We start from the raw sequence: 25,308 nt of genomic DNA, 5'->3' as shown, positions 1-25,308 counted from the left end.
AAAAGCCTACACACTTATGTTAAAATGGCAGGTTTTTGTAATATATCATGTCAGATCCTTTTCTGTTTTAACCTATTAATTAAAGTGAAAAACAATCAAAAGAATCATTTTAGGGGAAAAAAAGAAAAATACAAAAATTTATAATAAACGGGTTGCATAAGTGTGCACACCCCTAAATTAATACTTAGTTGAAGCACCTTTAGATTTTATCACAGCATTCAGTCTTTTTGGGTAAGAGTCAATCAGTTTGGCACATCTTGATTTAGCAGTGTTTTGCAGTTCTGCCTTGCAAAAGCATTCTATCTCTGTCAGATTGGCTGGGCATCTCCGGTGCACAGCCCTCTTCAGGTCACCCCACAGTTTTTTGATTGGATTTAGTTCTGGACTCCGGCTGGGCCGTTCCAAAACCTTGAACTTGTTTTGGTGAAGCCATTCCTTTGTTGATCTTTAGGTTTGCTTCGGATCGTTGTCATACTGAAAGGTAAAATTCCTCTTCATCTTAAGTGTTTTGGCAGAAGCCTTAAGGTTTTGTGCCAAAATTGACTGGTATTTGGAGCTATTCATTATCCCCTCCAACCTGATTAAAGCCTATTGCTGCCACCACCATGCTTCCCCGTGGGGATGGTGTTCTTTTGGTGATGTACTGTGTGTTTTTGTGCCAAACGTATCCATGATACCTTTGGTATTATGCCCAAAAAGTTCAACTTTGTTCTCCTCAGGCCATAACACATTATTCCACATGGTTTTGGGAGATTGTATATATATATATATATATATATATATATATATATATATATATATATATATATATATATATATATATATAAAATTTATTTATTTTGTTAAAAAGGCTACCTTTTTACCACCACACCCCATAGCCCAGAGATATGAAGAATTCAGGAGATTGTACTACAGGTGTACACTAATTAGTATTTAACATGAGCTTGAATGGGATTGGTTGATTCTGAACACTGCTTAGTTCCTAGTTAAATAAAAGGGTGTGCACATTTATGCAAGCTGGGCATTGGACGTTTTTTGTTTCATCTTTTCCCCCCCAAAAAAACATTTCTGGGTGTTTATCACTTAATATGTTGCAATTTCACTATAAATCCGAAAAAGGTTCTGACATGATTAAATTAGTTTAATTTTTTTTTTTTTACGTCACAAAAACCTGACATTTTAACAGGGGTGTGTAGACTTTTTATATCCATTGTACTTGGTAACAAATCAAGACATTGAAAGAAATTTAAGTCCGTTAAAGAACAGCACGAGTATCATTTATACTTTTCTTTTTTTTCTTCGTTTCCTTCCTATTTAAAAAAATAAATATAAGTTTATGTGTCAGTTGTACTAAAATTATAATGAAATATGCAGAATTATTTATTACATGGCTCACCATCTCCTACACCACAAGCAGCCAAGACACTTCCTGGCCAGACTGATTAAATGATCACAGAAGCAGGTCATGTCACACACCTGTTCAAACAAAAATAATTCAGTAAAACTCAGCTGAAAAGAAAAAGTATTTTGTCGTACATGCTGCCTGTTTAAGGGCTAGATATTGACTTCATACTGAAGAATGATTTTTTTTTAAATACATACCATAACCGTTCATTAAATGCATTAAATTAGTGACCTAATATTGTTTAATGTTCAAAACGTGTGTTGATATTTTGTTGCATGCGACAGCATGCTTTGGTGTCATTGCCAGTTTCAGAAATGATTTCAGAAGATTTCCTTCTTTTGTGTGAGTTTGTTATACTTACTTTTTTGTTGTTGTTGTTGTTGTTTGTTTTGTTTTCATAATTTTAAGATTTGAATTTTATTTTAAAGGCGAAATTTAGCTAACCTCCCCCCTCCCCCACCTCAAGTGATTAAACTACAGGCACAACAGGAACACAAACTTTACTCAAAAGAATGTATTTTGTGGAAATGTTCTCCCATTAGAGTCCACCTATCTCTTATTTCTTGGGGGTTTTTTAGCCTGATTATCGATGTCTGTTGTGCATTATTCTGTAAGACGTTGTTTAATTTATGACTTTGTCCTTGTGAAAGAAGCGTCTGATAAATATATATATATATATATATATAAAAAACTCAAACTGCTAATGAAGCGAAAGGTCTCCATTTCTTTTCAAATTAGTTACAATGATTAGAATTATTATTCCTTACTGTACTGTTAAATGTGTTGAGGTGCAGTGGAGTGCAAAAGTTTGCATCCCCTTTAAAGGAGACAGCGTTATAGGTCAACAGAAAAGGACAAATAGAAATGTTACTATTGGAAATCCATATCTCCTTAAAGCTACGTGGTACGGTTGATTTTTTTTCCCATTCAAGAAGGATATGCGATGCAAACTGTACACATCAATTGTACAGTTTTACAGCTGGCAATAAGACGTAAAGTAATACATTGAAGCGATTCTGCTGAAACTGGATGAGCATGCATAATAGCAGAATACCTCCGAGGAAATACTACAGGAAAGAAATTTAACTCATATATGAAATGTTATGTTCATATAAATGTGTGTGTGTGTGTGTGTGTGGGTGTGTGTGTGTGTGTATAAACTGATTATCTTGTGAGATCTTTGACAAGGGCCAAATTGTGATGGCTGGACGACTGGGTCAGAACATCTCCAAAACAGCAGGTCTTGTAGGGTGTTCCCGGTATGCAGTGGTTAGTACCTACCTAAAGAGGTCCAAGGAAGAACAGGGTCATGTGCACCAAAGGCTCGTTGATAGATGGCGCATGGGGAGCGAAGCCTAGCCTGTCTGAAACATGTCAGAACACACAGTGCATCGCAACTTGCTGTGTATGAGGCTGTGTAGCTGCAGACCAGTCAGAGTGCCCATGCTGAGGAGTCAGCAAGCTGTATCATTGTGATGTTCTGACAACGTTTTCTCAGAGCCTGCATTAACGTTCTCAGCAACATGTGCTGCAGTCACTCAGAAAGCACCTACAATAGGCACCAGAGCATCAGAACTGGATCATGGAGCAATGGAAGAAGGTGGAATGGTCTGATGAATCACGTTTTCTTTTACATCATGTGGGCAGCCGGGTGCGTGTACGTCGCTTCCCTGGGGAACATATGGCACCAGGATGCACTATTTGAAGAAAGCAGGCTGGCAGAGGATGAGTGTGATGAGTGTGAATTCCCCAGATCTCGATCCGATTGAGCGTCTGTGGGATGTGCCGGACAAACAAGTCCGATCCATGGAGGCCCCACATCACAACTTACAGGACTTAAAAGATCTGCTGCTAAAACTGCTACTGCTAGCAGAGGTCTTGTGGAGTACATGCCTCGACGGGTCAGAGCTGTTTTGATGGCACAAGGGGGACCTATACAATGTTAGGCATGTGGTTTACTTGTTATGGCTGATCAGTGTATGTAACATTGTAAAATGAAGCGTAAAACAAAGACGGTTTAATTAATTTATATATATGTGTGTATATATATATATATATACGCACACACTCACCATGTATGTATAAATTATATATATTATATATATTTACAAAATAAACTCAATTAAATCACAACCATTTTTGGCATGATTCTGACTTTAAACCTGGAGTAGTTCAGGTTCATTTTCGGGGAAATTCATAATGATATCAGATCCTGCATCTTGGAGAACTAGACACAGTGCATCTGCAGATTTTGTCTGTTAAACATTTCTGGAAAATGAATTTTTGGCATTGAAATGGAAAAAAACAACAAACAAATCAAGTTGTTTCGGACTCTTACTGTGAGTGCTGTATATAAAGTATATAAAAGCTTCACATGTACTTTAGATCCAATTACTCGTCACTGGAAAGGCTTTTAGTGCTGGCTTCTGAAACGGGAATAAAAATGTGAAAGGTGAATATGCGACCTAAAAAAATTAAGAGACCTTCACACACCTGTAAAAGAGTAAACAATGCAGCAACTCTTTCCTATTTATCCAAACCTAAATCCAAATTTGTATTTATTTTTACACTACCATGGTTATAGGTTATAGGTAAAGGTTAGAGGTTGTATCATCTTCTTACAAACATTTACTGTACACAGCTGGTAATTTATGCATTTCATACCAGATGAGACGTCCTTTAACTTTTAACCTTTGAATAATTTTGCAGCTGCAATTTAACCACCAGGTGGAGCCATGATAGCAGAATTGTGTAACAAACAATAATAATAATAATAATAATAATAATAATAATAATAATAATAATAATAATAAATCAGGGAACAGAACACAGTAGTAAATTTGTGCAAGAAAATATGCACTTTGCATAAACTATGGAGTCAATTTAAAATTAAAACAGAACTATTTACACTAAATACAGATTCTGTGGTATGTTCTGTGGTATATAAATTAATACACTCGACAGCCAAGACATTGGTATTTCAAACTGGTGTCATTTTCTGCCGCTTAAATATTTTGGTTTTCTTGTTATAGTATATTTGTCTTTATTGACATTTACATTTAAAGCTGCATTAATTATAACTTGACTTGTTATTATTATTATTATTATTATTATTATTATTATTATTATTATCATTATTGTTATTGTTATTATTTGCACAATATTAACCTTGAAACTTTTCTAATCCACTAAACATGCTTTATCTGTTTGAGTAAAATGTCTTCAGACAGCTATTTCCTCAACACACTCTTTATCACAATCCCTCTGTCCTGTGCCAGTTAGATATTGCTTCCTTTTAGATAAGTGTGTGTGTGTGTGTGTGTGTGTGTGTGTGTGTGTGTGTGTGTGTGTGTGTGTGTGTGTGTGTGTGTGTGTGTAAAAGCTCACGCAGGCTTCATCTTGAGCTCTCTTATGATCTACAGAGAATAAGAATAAGAATAAGAAGAAGCAGAAGAAGAAGAAGAAGAAGAAGAAGCAGAAGAGTTAGGTTCAACTAGTTTAAGCTGAGGTTAGGATATTCAGCAATACTTATCAACTGAAATACATCTATTTATCTATGATAAAATATTCCATATATAACTGTATAGATGGCATACATTTTGTGTAACATTACGTTGCAAAGTACTGTAATGTACATAAGCATTGTTAATATAGCTAACACTTTCTATGAAGGTCATATTTATCATATATATATATATATATATATATATATATATATATATATATATATATATATATATATATATAGATCATGTTATAATACATTCATAAGGTGTTATACACTGTTATAATTATAACAGAAAATGCATTACACTTTATAGCTATCTGTATTATGCATTATTAATTCACATTATTCGTTGTAAGTAGTGTTCATAACACATTATAACACCAATACCAATAAAACTCATCTTTAAATAGTGTATCATAAGATCTATCTGAATTATTTTTATTTTGTTCTTTCTTTATATATAAATTATACCAAAGAGTTGAACAGAAAATATTACAAAACCTTACAGAGCGTTACAAAACGTTGTTTAAAACATTTGTCAGTGTGCCTATGGCTAAATATAATGCACTAAGCAGACTGGGGTTGAGTTTCTTTGGTGCTGGCATTATAATGTGTTATAATATAAACATGGCTTATATAATGCATTCTGTTAGCAATTTATAAATATGACTTTTAATACATGCATAATACAGTATAATGCCTGATGAATGCATTATGCCATGTTAGGAATATGTTCATAGGTCATGTGTATGGCATTCGTAGAAAGTTTTGCCATAATATTTTGTGTTAGAAGAGCGCCACTGCGAATTTCCTCAGAGGTAACCTTTTTATTTCGCTTGTAAATGAGGCTTTATTAAAGAATTTAAACTCAAAACATCAGGCCATGTCAGCCTGGAAAGTGTTATAACACAACCTTATGTGACTTGACTTAAGTTGACACTGATATTAACAAATGCAGGCTTTATGACTGCTGATATCTATCAAAATTAAGGCTTTTATAAATGCTATTTAAGGTTTATGTCCGGAGTCATGAAGAAGTTATGTAGGTGTCATGTAGCCTTATAAAGACTAGCATTAAGTAAAGTTTTGTCCAAAAATGTCTATGAGCTTCACATGTACCTTTAGAACCTTGAGGTAAGGGGCTAACAAAAAGATTTCCAGTGATTGGATATCAGGCCGGTCATAAGTGTTCAGAAACACCTTATAAGCAGAAATATGAAACACGTTTACATTTATCAGCCTGGAAAGTGTTATAACACAGCCTTATGTCACTTTACTCAAGATAGTATTGAGATTTATGACAGTTGACATCTACTGAAATGATCAGGACAGACATAATCATTCAGAAAGAAACACTATAAGTGTTTCACACTATACGTCACACTATACGTGTGAGCCTGGAGAGTGTTATAACACAGCCTTATATCACTTGACTTAAGTCGACACTGAAATTAACAAAAGCAAACCTTTGATATGACTGCTTATGTCTATTGAAATGAGGCTTTATAAATGTTTCTAAGGTTTGTGTCAGGTGTCATGAATGGGTGAATGGGTAATGTAGGTGTCACGTAGCCTTATAAACACAGACATGAAGTAAAGTGTCATACCAACTTGACATTGAAATTGACACAAGCAGAGTTTATGACAGCTGACATCTCTTGAAACGAGCCTTTATAAATGTTTATAAGATTTACCGGAGGAGTCATGAAGGGGTTATGTAGGTATTGTGTAGCCTTTTAGACTTTTCAAACTGAAAAACATGAACATTTTACATTGCGATTCACAAAAGCAGATTACGACAGCTGATGTCTGTCAATAAACAAGCCTTTATTAACATTTATATAGGTTTCAGTCTTGCATCAGCAGAAAAGGACAACTTCCTTCCTTCCTTTCCTCCACAAGGACAGCTTGAGGAAGTAGTCATATGCAGCTGTAGGACAGGATAGAGGTCATGTCACAAACACACAAGGCCTCGAAGTTCACATGATCCAGGAGGATTGTGCTACTGCGGCCAAATCCTCATTTCTTTCCTCCTTGTTGCTTCTTCGATTAGGTGTTTAAAAACATTCCTTACATAACATGTAAGAGCATGTATAAGCCAAGACTAGCTACGCAGCTGAAATAAGATCCTGCTATTCCAAAAAGCTGCCTCACTTCCTCCGACTACAAACGCTTAAAAAGCCTTTCAGATGATTTATTCATGCATCTGCGCTTTGCTTTTGGAGCTCCTCAGACTGCTGGGACACGTGAACATGTGGCACAGCTGGAAAATCCGATGATTACTGCGCTTATTTCGATGGAATCGGGTCAGTTAAAGGAACAGAGGATTTTTCCACTCTGTTAATTTTGCTAACGAAGTAGACATACGGTACAGCGTGGATTGTCTCGTGATGATCTTTAAAGTGCACCTATAATGGTCTTTCAGATATTACCTTTCCTGGAGTGTGTTGTAGAGCTGTTTGTGAATGTAAAAACGTCTGCAAAGTTTCAAAACTCAAAGCACATGACAAACGGGGTTATTGACTCGCAAAAGAAGGAAGCGATTCTGAACAGCTGAAACGAGTCGTTAGTGATTCCAGACTAACTTCCTGTACTAACCTACGTAGGTTTGTAAAAAAAATTAAATAAATAACCCCCACCTCTGGTCTTCATCGGTTGCTTGTGAACAGTCGGAGCTGAAGCGCGTTACGGTAGTGGACGTTTCCTTTTCGACACACGCTGACAGCAGAAGAGCAATCACAGCAGACTGGGACATCTGACCAATCAGAGCAGAGTATGAGCTCTGAAAGGAGGAGTTTAGAATTAATCCTTTAGAACGGATCATTGAAAATTTATCATAAAGAGTGGCATGGTGGTACAGGGAGTAGCTTTGGTCCATCGTAGCTCAAGAGGGCCTGGTTTGATCCTGAGCTCAGGTTCCTGTCTGTGTGGTGAGGAGTTTCACATGTTCTTCCAGTGTCTGTGTATGTGTTTCCTCTGGGTTCTCTGGTTTCCTCCCACCTCCAAAAAACGGAACTGACTACTCGAAATTGCTCCTAGGTTTGTATGAACGTGTGTGTGCATGGTGCCCTGTAACAGACTGGCATCCCGATGTCTAGAGTGTATTTCCACCTCACTCCCAGTATTCCCAGGATATAGAGGCTTTGGGATCCACTGCAATATATATATATATATATATATATATATATATATATATATATATATATATATATATATATATATATTTCATCTTTAGTTAAAGAGAATTTTGCAGAAAATTACGCAATTTGTTTGCTTGTTTTTTTTTCTTTTCTTTCTTTCCCAGTAGCCATGAGGGATGCACACTTTTGCACTTGGCCGCATGTTTACATTTACTCCATCACACTTGTGCACTTGCACTATCATACGGCCCTGCCTTTAAGCTGATCATATCTCAGTGAACTTCTCTAAGCCTGTAGAATTAGGCGCATAATTAAGGGAAGGGGAGGAGTGTGCACCGTTCTTTGCCTTTGCTGCGCGTGAGGAAAGCGTGTATGTAGGGGGAGAAGCAGGACAGCTGCCATGCGGATTGCAGACTTGACGTGAAAAAGACAGGACAGCAACTGTTACTCAGTCCTGAAGCTTATCAGCTTTTTTGGTGTAACTTTTGAGACAGGGGTATTTTCCTGAAGAGAGAGAGAGAGAGAGAGAGAGAGAGAGAGAGAGAGAGAGAGAGCACGAGCACACAGCTGCAGGCGCGCGCGTTCCTGAACATGACTCGTGCTTCACGTGCGCTTTTTATTCCCGACAATTGATTCCGGAAGAATATCAAATCTTCCTCAAAACAGAAGAAGTTCATTAATCAACTGTTGGTACTGATTTAATTCTAATGTAATGGAACCATTTTTAGCGCCTCGGAGCTCATAAGCATGGATTTATGTTTGAAGAGACTAAGACAAGAACTGGTACGTATGCATAGGATATGATATGCATTCACTGTTTTTTTATTTATTTATTTATATAGTTGTTTTCTTTTTCTTTTCTTTTTTTAAAATAGTATTATATGCTATAGAATCTATTGCATCCCTAGCCAGTGTTATAGGACTTGTTTGGGTACTGGTCCAACAATAAATCCCATAAAGCGTGAAAGAAATACAGTGTAAATCGGATATGTTTCTCTGAGTGTGCCATTCGCACGCGCTGGGCATGTCGTTGTTTACAACCAGCAGGCTTATACAGATCTCGTGCAATACGATGCAATTGTAAGTTGTTTATAATGATTACTACCAGAATGCGTGCATTCGTTAAAATTCAATTGCATACGCTATTTTATTTTATTTTATTCGCGCACGTGCTGTAGGTATACGTGCTTTCAGGTCAGATGGAGTGATTTCCGTTGCGGTTTGGTTGGTGATTCAAGGCGTGCATCTTGGCATGTTTTTATAAACACAGCGTCATTTATGATGTCACGAGTGACGTCAGCCCACGTTGTTTCACTCTGGATTTCCACACGTTTTGTGAGGACACGTCTTAATTGCTTTGGAGTACATTCATTGTGGATCTTTTTTTGGAGTTAATTACAGTATAAATAAATAAATAAATAAATAAATAAATAAAATGAAGAAGTTACTGTTACCAGGCCAAAGTTGATTTATTTTCCTGTAACAGCACATTCCCGAAGTGTCTTGTTCCTCTAATGCTACAGGAGACGTGTTACGATTGATTATAATTGATTAGCAAATGACATGCTGTAGCTACTTTGTAACCGTTTATTAAAATAACAGTTTATTATTGTACTTAGATTAGGTGGAGCGTCCATCGTATGAACGAGTTGCTATGGAAGCGATAACAGTCAAAAGAGCGCATTTGTACAGGCTTGTGATCAACAGATCAACACCCTCTGACCGATCAGATTGAAGAATTCAACACCGCTGTGGTATAAATTTGTATATTACAGTAGCTACAGGCTTCCGTTTAGTGCTTGTGTCATCCATTTTGAAAAATTCAAACTCTGCCCCTTCACTTTTCACTACTCAAGGCAATCGTAAAAATGTATCGAACGGTCCACAGTTCTTTTTTTTTTTTACTTCAACATACAGTCCTCAGCCTTTAAGAAGAGAATTATTGAAACTATACCCGAGTCTTCGTGTAATCCTATCCTAATGGAGTTTCTCTCATGCTCCTGGGCATGGCACACCACCAGGTCACTTCTGGAGACACTCCACCAAATTACTCCCATGTCTACCAGCTGGCATTGAGATCAGGGGTGACAGGCGTGTGCCAGGGTGCATCATGGTTGCGATTTATAAGTTTGCTAACATGGCAAGGGGGCGTGAAGGGCTGCGGCCTGGAGACACAGATGCATTTCGAAAGGAGCACAGCCGTCTTCCTGGGCTTCCTGAGGAGAAGAGTCTGGCACTCGGGCTGTTTTTTGCCAGAGATGCCACATGGTCATATCTGTCTGTCTGTCTGCCATTATGGCAAAGTAGTTTAACTTGACTGAAAGTGTTCATTTTAAGATCAGTGCCTTGCTGCATTTTCTGCGTGCTGTTATAGGAAACTAATCAGCTGTCGCGTTATGGTTAGTCTTACCACCCGGAAAGTTGATTATTTTCCAATAACAGCAAGCGTTTTATTCCTTTTACGCCATAGCAATTCGCCACAGATTACATTTTTTATTAACCGAAGAATGACCTCATACTTTTTTTATCCGTTCCTAGTTGTACATAATGTGGAACATCTGTGAAATAACTTAGTCCCTGTTTATTACTAGGGATGTCACAATACCAAAAATCTAGTAGTCGGTACCGATACTACCAAAAGTACCCGATACTCGATACCAAATTCGATACCACAGTGTGGTTTAAAAATAAATAAATTAATAAATAAATTTAACAATAAAATTAATAACTCCTGGAGGACATCCTCCTCTGGCTGATACTGGCAAAAAGAGAGAGAAAGAGATTTTACTTATCAAACACTGTCTGACAGTGACTAATACAACAGTGATAAGTGCTAAGGTGCACTCCTAAATGCACATGCATGCGCACACACACATACACACGCACACACACACACACACACACACACATACACACACATGCACCCCCCTTATACTCTGACTGCAAGCATTAAATTCACTTATATGGTGGCAGACCAAAAAGATTTATTAAAAGTATGAACATTTGAATAATTATTAGTGACATTAGGCTAAATTTTGCTGACAGGACACGATCTGAATGGCGATGCATGGTGGCCCATTAGGAGGTAGTTTATAACACTGCAATGTGTTAGCATCATTAACAAATAACTGGCTATCGCAAACATTACATGGAGCATATCGTTAGCTGGTTTCACGGCAACAATGCCAGCTGCCTCAAATAAACATAATATAGTCTTTCAGGTGCTTCGCCAAATTCCAAGTGTTTCCTCACTTTGTCTGAATATGAATGATAACATCTGTTGCACACCGGCAACCAACACTACCTTTCCTCTCAACGAGCTTTCCTCTCTCTGCCTCTTAATAAGTCAGGGCGGAGCTAAACTTGTTAAGCTAAGCTAATCTTCTGTAGTTTTCCCCGTTTGCTTGCAGGCGTTCTTCTTCTTTACCACTTGTGGACTGACTAAAACACTTGCGCGTATTTGCTGCCCCCTTCAGATTCAGAAGAATTGCGACGGCGGTACCTTCATTACCAACGTTACCTACGCTACTGCAGAAAAACAAGTAGTGTCGCGTTTTAAGAATGTTGGTACTGACTTGGTACCGAAGTATCGGTTCTCGTGACATCCCTATTTATTACTTGCATCATAGAAGCTCAAAATGCAGCTTGTCATGATACAGAGAAAGCTTCAACTTAAAAAACTAACTCCTCATATGTAGTGTGGTAGCTGGGTAATGGGTTGTAATTAATATAGCGCTGGGAAAAAGACAAAACCAAAACCATGAACGTGCACAGTTTCTCAAGAACTTCCACAAAATCAACAAACCTCTCAGTTATCAAATCTGTTGTATTTAGTGATATTAAAGCATACATAAATAGAAATGTGTAAGTCTTTTTAATAATAGAGCGATGCCATGTGGAAATTATATCACGGATTTCCTCCTGGAAAATTCTGAACGTTTTAGAGACTTTTTGAGTCGGAAAAAACGAGTCGGAGGTCGTTCAAATGACTACTCGGCTGTCGGAAACTTCCGATTCTGAATTGCTCATGAATGCCACATACTGTAAGTTCTTCATCACCTGCTCTTAGAGCTTTAACCTTAATGACTTAGCTAATTGAATGCCGCCTGTCAGGCACAAGTGTGAACATGATTAGAGGTCACTGAGGTCAGACTGCGTGGCAGGAAGGTTAGGCTTTAACCCCTGCAGAGCTCAGGGCTATTTTGACTGACCACCTTCAGAAAACCTCGTTCTAGTTCTAAAGCTTGTTTCGCTTGTGTCTTTGTCGCTTTGATATTTTCCTGGGTTGGTTTCACAGTGCAAGATTTTTCTGGCATGTTTTCAGCTGTCTGATATGTAGATGTTCCTTGATCCCTGATCAGAAATGTGTTTTGATGAACCCTTCTTGGTTTTCAGAGAGCTCATGCAGGTGATTGTTCTTGTTTAAAAAAATTCCAGTTAATAACATGCCAAGAAGATCCATCATTTTGGCTCAATAAACCCACCTTTACCAGTTGTCTTTTAAAACATCATTTGATTTGGACCATTGTAAAACAAACTGTGTTTCCACCAGTAACAAACTGAATCATGTTGCCATTAGACCAGGGGTTCTCAAAGTTTTGCAATCAGGGACTCTCTTTGAACACGATCCGACTGTTCAATATTAGGCTCGTTATTTAAATGTGCAGTAATATTTTGTTTATTTGTCTGGAGTGCTTTTCATTCTTAAAAGGTTCCACTGACTCGACATATTAGGTCCAATTTGACATTATTTACAGGCTATTTGTTATAATACATTATTGAAGTTATATTATATAAATCCATTACCGTTCAAATCAACAAATAATTTATATAATAATAATAATATAATAGATCAGTTTCAATTCAATTTGATTTGTATAGCAATTTTATCAGTGGACATTGTCTCAAAGCAGCTTTACAGAGACATATAAACACAGAATACAGATTTTAAGCGTGTGAATTTATCCCTATTGAGCAAGTTGGTGGTGACAGTGGTGAGGAAAAACTCCATAAGATGATAAGAGGAAGAAACCTTGAGAGGAACCAGACTCAGAAGGGAACCCATCATCATCTGGGGAATAACGGATAGTGTGAAAGTAAAAGAAAGTTCATTATGGTTTTTATATGAAGTCTATTTTGTTGAACTAGTCCACTGTTCACTAAAGGAGACCTGAGTGTAAAACTGCATGTGGTAATTGCAGTCCTAAGGCCATCGCAGCAACCGTAGTCCCAACAACCACAGCGAGAATGCCCATGTGGAATTGAGGTCCAAAACCATTTCCATGGTACTTCAAACAGTACCATCCTCAGCAATCTCCAGGCTGCACTGCTTATAGTCATCTACAGTGGCAGAATGTAACATCCAGTTGATGAGAGCTCCATCCAGAGGAAGGGCCTCAGGATGGATCAGGCAGGTCCGGAAAGCATGTATACAATGTTAACAACATCATTCCAGTCAATTATTCATTTATCTGCAGTAAGAACGCTAAGTTCGAGCCAGGATTGGGCCGGAAGGGATTCCAGTCCATCGCAATGCAGCATGAACACAAACATTCACACTTTGGGGTAATTTATAGATGGTGATAAAATGTTTTTGGGAAGTGTGAGAAAACCTGAGAGCACAGAGGAAACCCTGGAGAACATGCAAGACTCTGAACAGAGTTCAGGATCGAAACATAGAACTCTGGAGCTATGTGAGGCGGCAACGCTAAACAACTGTTTTGTACTGTTATTTTTGTCTGGAGAACCAATGTCCTCCTCCAGGTTCTTTATTACTTTATTTCCATGATTTACCAATGATTCAAACATCTAAGGTCCTCAAAGCTGTGTCTCAACATGTTTTTGTTTTTTTACTTGAAAGTAGGTGGAGTGCCCTCGGCTCGCAAAACAAATGCTGTCATAAAACAAACGCTGTAATAAAAGTTAGCGTCAGATGTAAGAATGGGCCTGATTTGAGCCAGGTCTCTGTTCCATGGTCTGTTCCTCCGTCGCTCCTGTTCTTCACAAAGCCCTTCCTTCCCGCCAGCTAAAATTGGCTTGGATTCTGGCGACAGCTGCGGCTGCGCTTACGTGTTTATTGTGCTGGAGATGCTGCCGATAACCTCTAACGACCAGCTCTGGACATGCACAAGGGACTGTGAACATACACACCCAAGTCAATTTAGCCTGCATGGATTAAGGCCGATTACTCAGCCCGTTGAGGGGAAAAACACGCAGCTGGAGAGCCGAAATTGCCATATTCTGTTATGTTAAGTCTGAAAGATTTGCGTCCAACTGCTGAGCCAATAATGATGAACGTTGCGGGAGGACAGATTAAGATAAAAAAAAAAAAAAACCAACATAAAGTACTCAGTTGAGTGCTTTTGCTAATCCCTGTTCCTTCTTTCCTTCCCTGTGACTCGGAAGATGCTTCGGTTATCACGCTGCGTAAATCTCATACGCTCCAGCTTTTATCAGTACGAGCGTACAGTATACAGTAGTATATAAAGTGTCTGGCTCTGATATGCAAACCAGCGATGATTATTTTTAAATTTGGCCCAAACAGCTTTGATGATATGTGCCTCAGTGCTTCGTTTCGTCCTTAAATAGGTCAAAAGGAAATGTCTCCAGCTTATCACATGGAAATGCATGCAAATGGATTTGCTGGTTTTGCAGAGCATTTAATCAGTGCACACACAAGATATTTTTAACCTCATGCTTTAAAACAATAACAATAATAATAATAATAATAATAATAATAGATTCCAACAAGTCCCATGTTTTAGCTTGGTCTTGTCTCAGTAAGATGCTGTCTGGATCCCATTTCCACTTCTGACCTTTGTAATTCATATTCCCTGAGCAGGATGTAAAATAAGTGCACTCAATTTCCAGCACCCTGAAAAGCCCTATTTACTCTCATGGCATGAAATAGCTTCGTTTGCCCACGCAGTCTCTTGTAAATGCCCTCATTAATCTATGTGACCTACACGTTCAGATGTGCTGTTTCATGTGTCTATGGAAAGACGCTCTTGATTCCTGCTAGAGATATATATATATGTTCGTGTTTAAATACATGCTTTGTGCCTCACATACTCACTAATCTATTGGTCCGCGAGCAAACGTTCGTTATGAAACGGCACACAGGATGCAATTTGTTCAGCCGGCAGTCGACACGGTGCCTCACACTCTTAGGAGCGATGTATTACCATGTCTAAAGCTTCAGTGTTGGCGGCTTACAGACATATTTGTGAGAAACCGTCCAGCGTGTGTTATTACGGCTTCAGTTTCCGAATATTTGCATATTCTGTCTACTGATTGCACTCTGCGTTAGGGATGAAGACAAATGATGCATTTTTATTTACTTTTAAAATTAGCATTCATTCACACAAACCATCAAAGTACATTCTTTCTTCCTAAGCCTATACAAAATATCTCAGCTGTAACTATAAAATTTCAACATTATAGCAGTTGAATATGAAGTACTTTGTCATACTGCTGCAATCCAAGCAGTAAAGGTCATAATGTAATTGTGACCTTTAATGTTTTTATTTTATGTTTTATTTTAACGATATTTAGCTAGATTTTACAATTCTTAGCGGCATATTAACTACATATGCTCACTACATAGGACAGTGTGCTATACGGATATACCAGTGGAACACAAACTATAACCCTAACTCTAGTGAATTCTTGGTTCTGATTGATCTGAAGGTTGATTAAGTTTCTATAACAGCAGATCTGATAGTAGTTCTGTCTACAAGGGTTTATAACAGAAACCAGCTTGTTTCTCGTACATTCCACAACATGTGTCATTCTTTAATAAATAAATAAATGCAGTCACTGGCAAATTGCTGTGAGAGCTATGAGATTAACGTCCTTTGAGACTTACTGTTATAGGACAATCATATCAACTTTAATATTAGAACAGTTACTAAGTTACCTCAAAAACACCCTGTTGTAATTATTCTAGTACATTTTTTATTCCTTACATATTAGACTTTAAATGCAGCCATTGGTTATGCTGGATAAATAGTATAAATAAAGTACAGTATGTTGTCGAATAATCGTCGAGATGCCCTATGAGCATGCCCTAGCATATAGCGACGTAAGCTTGCAACCAATGCCTTTCGTTTGTTTGAAGCGTATTTCCTCCCGTGCGCCTGACATTTACATGGTCATTAATAGAGCTCGTCGAAGTGCCCTTTTCAATCAAGTGAGGAGGCTACTAGCAGACAGAGCATTGTTAGTCTGCACTTTACCAGGGGACATGAGTACAGCAGGAGAATAAACATCTGAGCTGATGCAGGAAAATGCCAAGGCCCTGGGATAGTTAAAGGAGATGCAGGATTTAATCAGAAAAACATGAGTTGGGGCACATCGTGTCTGGGTGGAGTCAGTGCTAACAAGACATGCCTATTCAAAAGACTGCTTTCAATAACGGAGGACAATCAGATATTTTTTTTTTAATTCATGTAAAAATTCTGTTTAAAATTGTACAAAAAACTATGGTTTCAGTTATATTTTAACCTCAACAGTACAAACACTAATTACTTATCTAAAAAAAAAAACACATTAAAAATGAAACATTTGGTATGAAAATAAACTACATACATGAATTTGTTAATACTGTCAGGAAAAATGGATAAAGACTTTATCTCATAAAAGCATATTTTGCTGTAATTTATCACAATTTCAATATTCAATTGTTCTACCGCCCAGCCCTACTTTCCAGTCTTCCAATGAAATGGCCTCAGTAATGCTTTCTCGTATTCATATTTGAGTAAAAACACCCCGCACGAGCAGATGTTCAAACTAGTCACGTCTAGAAACGCACATGGCTGCCACCTTGTAACATGCAAACACGACACTGAATTATTCAAGAGCAATCATTTTGAAAGACGTAAGCATCTGTAATGGTGGAGCGTAGCAGTTTATGTGGTGATGCCCACAGGATTGTGTAATCAAACCGCCATTATGTAATTTGTCATGAAGTCAGCCATATGTGTGATGTACACAGATGGAGAACAAGCTAATGGATATAATTAAGTGTAGCTACATTTTCCATGGAACTAACACACAAATAAAAGCACTTTTTTTTATCAACAAATAAAATGTCCAAGGTTTATAACATGGAGTTTCCCCATCATGATTAGACGATGAACTTAAGTATTAATAGTGCTGGACATTCTCTCTTTTATGGTTTCATGAAAAAAAGACCATTCTACCACATGCATGGTCTATTATTAATATAGTAATCTTTATAACAGGTTTAGAAAACACTGAACAGGTCTTTAGGGTGCTAGAAGGATCCATTAGATTTTGTAAACGATAAAGTGTTTTTAAAGAATATCTGCCCTTTGATGCTCTTTATTATCTCCTGTCAAAATATCAATTCTACTACTGGTATTGTCCATAATGGAGTCAGTAATTATTTCAAGAGTGGGTAAAACACAGTCATGACATATGGCATCCCTCTACCACCCCCACACTGTCACTCTCACCAGTTTCTGTCAATCGATTATGCTTGAGTGAACTGGCCCCTCTGTTTGGGATTAATGTCTAGACGTGTCCTATTGGGTGCCAGGGCAGAACAAGGTCTCCAATTGGCAGAAAGTGACATATAGGGCTAGCAAACTTGGCCTCTGAAAGGTGAGTGGACTAGAGACTGACAGAAGGGAGGAACTCCCCTGTGTGAAAGATGATGCAAGGTAAGTCGATAGTCTCTTATTGTGTTTGGATTACATGTAAAATGCCATCAAGAAAGATAATTGAGGGATAATGATGCGCAATTAGATAAGTTGTAAGGAAATACATACTCAAAATTTGTTGTTTAGGATTTAAATCATCAGCAAGAAGGATTGTATTTGAACTAGCGTTAAGTGGTTATTGAGCGCTGGGATATGACAAGCAATTAAACCTTTCACTATTTAGAAGATGGGTATAGATGTCTGGTTGACAAATGGTATATTTTAATATATATTTTTAATCCAGAAACATATATCTATTTAATTGATCTTATTGATAAGGTTAAAAAAAAATGCAAAGTGATAAGTAATAACTGTACAGTCTTAAATAAAGGGTGCTGCAAGGTTTCTTGTGACAGTTAACAGTTGTAGCTTTCTAAAGGATTTCTTTAGGATTGTCTTAGATTTGTACATAGAATATTTGCATTATTCTCTATATGAAGAAATTAAAGGACCCTTTACGTTGCTACTCTCCTGGAAAAAAATATCAGATATATGAGTTTTTTGGTGTGTCCCTCTGGCTGGGGGGAGAACCCTTGAAGGTTTTATGTACTACCCTGCTACAAAGTGTCTCACTATCAGAGAGGATTTTCCAAATATGTATCCTTAAGAGCACTTAGAAACCTTAACTATTCAAACAGCCCTTGAGAAACCATTTTTCTAAGAGTGTTCAGCACTTACCAAGATCAGTATATGTCATGTTAACGAATTCCTTTTATTATCCATTCCTTTGCCTCTGCCCTCCGCAGCTTTCTATGAAAGAGGCTGGTGATGGTCTTCATGCTCAAATGAACTCCATGATGGGGGCTCTTCAAGAACTCAAACTTCTCCAAGTCCAAACTGCCCTTGAGCAGCTGGAGATCTCGGGAAAAAAGAATTGTGCATCTCCACCACCAGCTAAATCCATTAACTGTAACTTTCAGCCTCAAGACCAGGAACATCAGTTATCTGAGATCTCTGGCCAAAAAGATAAAGTTCAACTTCATCACCTACATCGCAGTAGTGTCGGGACTTCACCATCTACATCCAGTCTGGAAAGTGAGGGTTTGCCTTTGCTCAAGAAGATCTCAGGATACACTGCCCCACAAGTTGAATATTGTGGCCCAAAAATGTGTCAAACACCAACGGACCACCAAAGCATGCACCCACACTCATCCCGACTTACATCAGTGGATCTGTCTGGGATTCTCCATAGCTTGTCTCGAGAGGGACCATCCTTGGACAGTGACTACATCGAAGACAGCTTGGACGACTCCAGTGATTGGACGTCCTCTCTCATGAGTCGCAGCCGCAATCGTCAACCCCTAGTGCTTGGAGACAACGTGCTTGCTGACCTGGTAGGCAACTGGCTTGACCTGCCTGAAGTGGATAAAGACTGTATTGAAGGGGGAGAGGGAATCAACAGACCAGACTCCCCTGCTCATCCGCTCTGCCTCAGCCGATCCCAAGAGCTCTGCAAAAGGTTCTCGCTGACAAGCAATATCTTCAAGAAGTTTCTGCGTAGTGTGCGACCTGACCGGGACAAACTGTTGAAAGAAAAACCTGGTTGGATGCCACCAGGTCATGACTCTGAAGCAGAGCTTTTCAAGAGACCCAAGAAAACCACCAAGGCCAAGGGTAGATTCTACTTGCCATTTTGGGCAGGGGGTGGACAGCAAGCAAAGGGTAGATTGTGTCCTCAGCCAGCAGAGGAGAGGGGCCATTTATTAGGACTTTACCTAGGTAGGAGACCTACAGATGCAGTGGAAAAGGTCCAGCCTTTGCTTGATTACCATACAGCTGTTTGGGTTTAACAGTGATTTTCTGGATGACGAGGTGGGAATTCAACATTTGCGCAGAACTGAGTGAGATTAAAAATTGATTTGGTTTGGACTTCGTCGATGACAATCTATCAAAGCCTTCAGGGTGTGAAATGAGATCTTTTTCTGATGAAAAGCACTCGCCTCTCAGTGAGAATACAAATACCCAAGACACTTCTGCTGATATGCTAATAATTTGTTCGTCTCCACTCTTTCTTGTTTTAATCTCTTCAAATCTACTTTCTTGTTTTAATCTCAAACACAAATCTACCATGGTGTCTGCACTGAATTACCACAGTCTTCATTCAGGGCAAATAGAGGTTCCTCTCGACTATGAACTTCTGTAAAACTGTTCAGTGTGTTTACTTTCGGATCTGTTTTTAGAGGTTGCATTATGTACAGTATGGCACAGATCTTCCTCCCAACACTTACATGTAGACCTGCCTTTAGTATCTTAATGAAATAGGAGAAAAGTGTCAAACTTTTTTTTTTATTCACCGACAAATTTAATATCACGTTTGAACCAATACTCTAATAGTTCATTTTTTATTTAAATAATTAGCTTGTGCAAATGGATCAACTGCAAAATAGTCTCGCAGTCTTGCATTTGACATACAAAGGATAATAGTGTACAATGCCCATACCCCCCCCCCCCCTCCCCCCACCACCACCACCACCATTTGATCTTACCTCAGGTGACTTTGAATCTCAAAAGGACTCCTAAGAAGAATACACTGAAACTTGAGATGGCAGAATATCAAAAATGTACTTCAAAAAAAAAAATGTCTGAAATATGCAAAAGGATGTAGCTCCAACTGACCAGGTCATCATTATTTGTTTTAGAAGACACAATAATCCCTTTTGAATCTTACATAATCTTTAAGAGGGGGGATATGAGGCTACATTTTTCAACTGGTGGCTTGTCAGGGGAAATAAATGTACACAAGTACTTATACCTTGTAGAAAAGCTGTGGGTTGGGTTGTTTCTTTTTTTTTTCCAGATACGAAATATACTTCAGCATCATGCATCATTCACAATTCATGACACGACCGTAAAATAACGAGGAGAAAATGCTGATACACAAAAAGCCATTCTGTGCTCTGAGGGTGAAAATGAACTGTCGACACTTTTCTACCATAGTCACAAAATACTTTTGTACCTAACTGGGATTTATACAGTGGAGGTGGGCATGGGAATGTAGAAATGGCGTCTAGTTTGTTAAGCCTGTATTTTGTTGTCTTGCCAAAGCAAGGGTTTTTTTTTCATGTTATTGAAATCAGTGTATATATACTGTGAGACCTGTCTGTTGTTACACTTTCAATAAAAAATGTATATTTCTTTATATTTGAAAACAAAAAAAAATGTATTAAGTGTCAGTGATGACCTTACTGCATGTCTGAAACTCAAAAACGCATACAATAACAGATAAGGTTTTCATGAATTGAGCGTTTCCCTTTGCAAAAATAGTTATCAAAACTATTGGCACCCCCCATCGATAATAATTAATGAAGCCTCCCCTGTAGAGAGAAACGCATCGAACCTGTTCCCATCATGTCTAAGAAGATTGGAGATTTTGGACCCTCCGCCATACAGAATATTTTAAGCTCATTTATATATTCTTATGTTTGTGTATATAGACATTCTGTTTAATCTTAATAGCAGGTTCAAATCTGGGGACTGAAATGGAGTCCTGTTTCTATTTTTGTTGTAGGGTACATAGGGTTCATTTTGTTCCACCACATTGTTATGGTTTGGGGCAGAAACTTTGATTTTGGACTCATTGGACCTCAACACACAATTCCAACTCCAGCTCCAGTGTGGGAGTCAACTCCAGGTTTGGGTTTCAGAAAGCGCCAAACAGGATGTTGTTTTTGAGGCACCTAGTCGGGTAAGGATGGGGAATGAGGACAAGGGAGGCAGGCTTCTTATCTACCTGTGGAGATTATTTTATTTAAATCGACACAGTGCTTTTCTAATATAAATATTACACACACAAAGTTACTGTTGCCATTGTCTGTTCATGGTCAAGGTTGGTGGAGTTGTTGCATCCTCTCACTCTCGCTCTCTCTTTGTCTCATTAACTGCACACCGGTGTAGATACTCACTCATTACCTGCTCATTCTCCATGATATCCTCTCCTGCTTCACATCTGGTACTCACACCCCACTTGCTACAATGAGTAATACATGAGTTGACCCCAAGAATCAACAAAACTCACTCATTCACTCACTGTGAGTAACCACTTTATGCTAGTCAGCTATCGAGGTGTATACGGAGTCATTCCCGGGAAAACTGGCCACAAGCAACTTACTGGCATGTTTTTGAGAGATGGGAAGAAACCAGAGAACCTGGAGAAAACCCATGCGGACACAAAGATGGCATACGAAATGCCACACAGACAGTAACCTGAGCTCAGGATAGAACCATGTGTCAGCCATCAACTATGCTGCAATTCTTTGAGTAATAAATAAATAAATAAAGTGTTTTTAGTGAATTGGTTGACGTGTCCATTGTCACCATTAATTAACATCACTACAACATTTAACAGTGTTTTACTTCTTATAAACATGAATAAAAATGTCTAAAGCACACTCTGTCCATTCAGGGCAGCCAGGTGCAGGGTTGGATGGGAAACTGAGCAGCTCTTCCCAAGCTCGAGAACCCGAGGGCTGCAGCTGTCGTCTTCCTCACAGACTCCTTCTCTTCTACCTTCCCCTTGAGACTGAGAGAGAAAGAGCGAGAGGGATGTGAGCACTCACTAACTGGATGACTGCCTTCCTCTGTCCTTCCTCACTCCATCCCCCTTCTTCCTGTCTCACTGCTTGGGCAGCTGCCGCTCTCTCACTGCCCCAAGAAGTAGGACAAAGCAGCGGCTCCGTCTCGTTGCACAATCACTCTCTGTAACCTGACAGCATGCGGTCATTTTTTCTAGACATAGTCCCAGTGTTGATAATGGGATTAAGGTGGGATTGATTCTGAGATTGATGAGTGAGTGTACGTGTTCGGAAGGAGCCGGAAAGAGAATCGAGAAGTGGATCAACTTCCCAATCTCACAAATTCATTCTTGCTATGTCAACGTCTTCAGCTGTTCCAGCCAGAGCTTTACTGCAGGCCACCGGAATGTGCTCACATTTCACTTTTTATATTTATCACCAGAGAGAGAGAGAGAGAGAGAGCAAGAGCGAGAAAGAGAGAGCGGTAAATCAGACCTTCATCAGACCTCCTGCTGAGTTGCATTTCCAACACCCCACAGTCACAAAGCCATATTAGACAGTTCACTTCCAAAAATCAATTCTTTTTTTTTTCCAATTTTTGATAGCAATCCTGTTCACATCTGGGTACATCTTAAAGACGTTAGAGTCAACTCCATAAATATTAGCACCCTTTCCAAGAGAACGTGCAAAATTGTTGTATAAAATAAATAATTTCCTTATCCTTAATTCTCCTCAGGCTCTGATCTATGACCAATAATATCCTAAAATATTCATATAAGATCCTAATATGGCACATACTCAAAAAAAAAAAAAAAAGCAGCTGTTGTCAGTTAGCATTTGTCTTCCATGCTGACGTCACAGGTGGATATTTTTACTGCTATTTCAACGATCTGAAACATAAGTGATAATGGTTAGCTCAAAAAACAAGAGCTAGAGTTTCCTTTCTCATTCGACATTTTCCAGTGACATTTAATGAGAAATCCAGCACAGAAGCAGTGAAGACGTTGGTGCAAATGTTGGACTCAAAGTCCCAGACGAAGTCATGCTGAGTTACGGCTTTGCTAGTTCTACGATGGCGTTGATGGCGGTATTAGCATGAAAGTTGAAGATTTGCAAGCTAATCTCTTTGAGCAGAGTGTACAGATGAGGAGGTGAGAAAGATGGACAGATTTCTGAACACTAAAGCACACTGCATCACTCTCTAAGTAGAGATGAAGCGAGGGCTGTACTACTATCTGCAGGAAGTCGAACAGGATTGTTGGTAATGTAGGAAACTGTAAAAATAGTCCAACATATTAATGAAAGAAGTGGTAAAAAAAAAAGAAGGGTGATTTAAAACATCATTGGCACTCATTATAGACTATGTATATACATAGAGATGTACACGCTCTCAAACACACATGTACATCTTCGCACAGAGCTTCAGATCAGCTGTTTACGAAGCTGTTTTTGGCCTGCGTGGAGAGCAAAACACTCATGCAGTGAGAAAATCAATAAACAGGAACACACTCGCTAATGGGAAACTTGGCACACCGTTACAGTATATGAGCTGTACATGTTTTATCCGGGTGGTGAGAGTGACGTCTCCATCCATTAATACACAACAGAATCAATTAAATTAGTAAATGAAACCATCATTTATCATTCTCGTGTCCTGAAAAGATGGCCATATTATTAGACATCAGACTAAATCCACTTAAATCTAATAAACCTTTCCAAATAAACACGATTGAGCTGAAAATTAAATGCATCTTCTTCTGCATCACTCCATCTGAAATGGTTTATTTAATCAGAATGGCCAGAGGAGTTATATAAAATCATTTCAGGGAAAATTAAATTTACATAACGTCCGAGAATGAACTCAGGCATTTGGATTACTTCAAAAGCCCCGATGCTTCCCTGGCACGAAAGCTTAAAGAGGAACTCAATACTGTATTTCGTGTTGAATTCATGTTTTGAACAGAATTCTTTTTTCGTCAATAAAAATGATGTTAATAATAATAATAGTTGCATGATAATTTAATCATAATTAAAAATGTAGCATGAATTCTGATATATTTCGAGTCACTGTATGTGTGAACGTACCTTTAGTCTTATGCATAAATTTACACACACTCAGGAGCAGGAGACGAAAATTGTTATAAATTTACGGGATTTTCATGAATAGCAAATTTTGGGTGAAAATACACATCAAAGCGATTTCCTCATAAATCTGTTTGATAAATAAGGCCCATTATTATTATTATTATTATTATTATTATTATTATTATTATTATTATTTTATGACGTGAAGTACAAGTAAAGATTCATGTCTTTTTTTACTTTCCACCTCTGACGATTAGACATTTCAAAAAGATCTGGATGACTAAACACCTTCACATAGGGTGTCTCTGGAGCATCTGAAAACTTCAGAGACTGTTTGATCTCCTTCTTGTCCCACTTCTCCCACACCCACAGTGCAGTTTTATTCCACAGCACTGTTTGAAAATCCAAATGAGATGCAAATGAGCAGCTTTAAGCTGCAGAGAGAGAGAGAGAGAGAGAGAGAGAGAGAGAGAGCAGACAGCGAAACAAGGGTCCCGCCTGCTTTCTCTTTCTGTCTGAAGCTCCATTCTCCTTCTCCTGAAGCTCCACTCAGACTGGTAATTATTGCTATTCTTTTGATTCAGAGTCATCCTTTTCATCTTGACGAAGATATTTCTCTCTTTCTTCTTCTCGGCCTTTGGTTCAGTGCTGCATCAGTAACTTATGAGTATGTGGGGTAAATAAAAATGCACACCAGCATTCAAATGAAGTTCAATGCCTAGCTACTAAGCTCAATCAAAAAATTTACTTAGCCCAAGAGAAATGGGCGACTTCATTTTAATGGACCGGCGTTCGGGTCAAGATTGTTAACACAGCAAATGACAGGAACATGATGACAGATTTGCTCAGGACATGATCATTAATCTGAATTGGAGGCGGGGCTATTTACGAGTTCAGTTAGTGATGTCACTAGTAGTGCTTCTCCAGGTAATAA

At 38.4% G+C, this 25,308-nt stretch overlaps 1 protein-coding gene across 1 annotated transcript; it reads left to right on the top strand.

The window, feature by feature from the left end:
* The first annotated feature begins 8,390 nt into the window (after nt 1-8,390).
* LOC108255254 (PAK4-inhibitor INKA2) lies at nt 8,391-22,037 on the top strand. Its single transcript, XM_017451077.3, has 2 exons — nt 8,391-8,836; nt 18,525-22,037. The coding sequence occupies exons 1-2, from the start codon at nt 8,801-8,803 to the stop codon at nt 19,566-19,568; spliced, it is 1,080 nt and encodes a 359-aa protein (XP_017306566.1). The 5' UTR covers nt 8,391-8,800; the 3' UTR covers nt 19,569-22,037.
* Nucleotides 22,038-25,308: the final 3,271 nt, after the last annotated feature.

This window comes from Ictalurus punctatus, chromosome 21, assembly GCF_001660625.3.
Source record: "Ictalurus punctatus breed USDA103 chromosome 21, Coco_2.0, whole genome shotgun sequence".
Taxonomy (NCBI): Eukaryota; Metazoa; Chordata; class Actinopteri; order Siluriformes; family Ictaluridae; genus Ictalurus; species Ictalurus punctatus.
This window is presented reverse-complemented; position numbering and strand designations above follow the sequence as displayed.

Bases quoted from the DNA above. Each gene is read 5' to 3' on its own strand.
- LOC108255254 (XM_017451077.3), top strand. From the start codon at position 8,801: ATGGATTTATGTTTGAAGAGACTAAGACAAGAACTG. The intron at 8,837-18,524 runs GTACGTATGCAT...TGCCCTCCGCAG, and splicing joins AGAGACTAAGACAAGAACTG to CTTTCTATGAAAGAGGCTGG.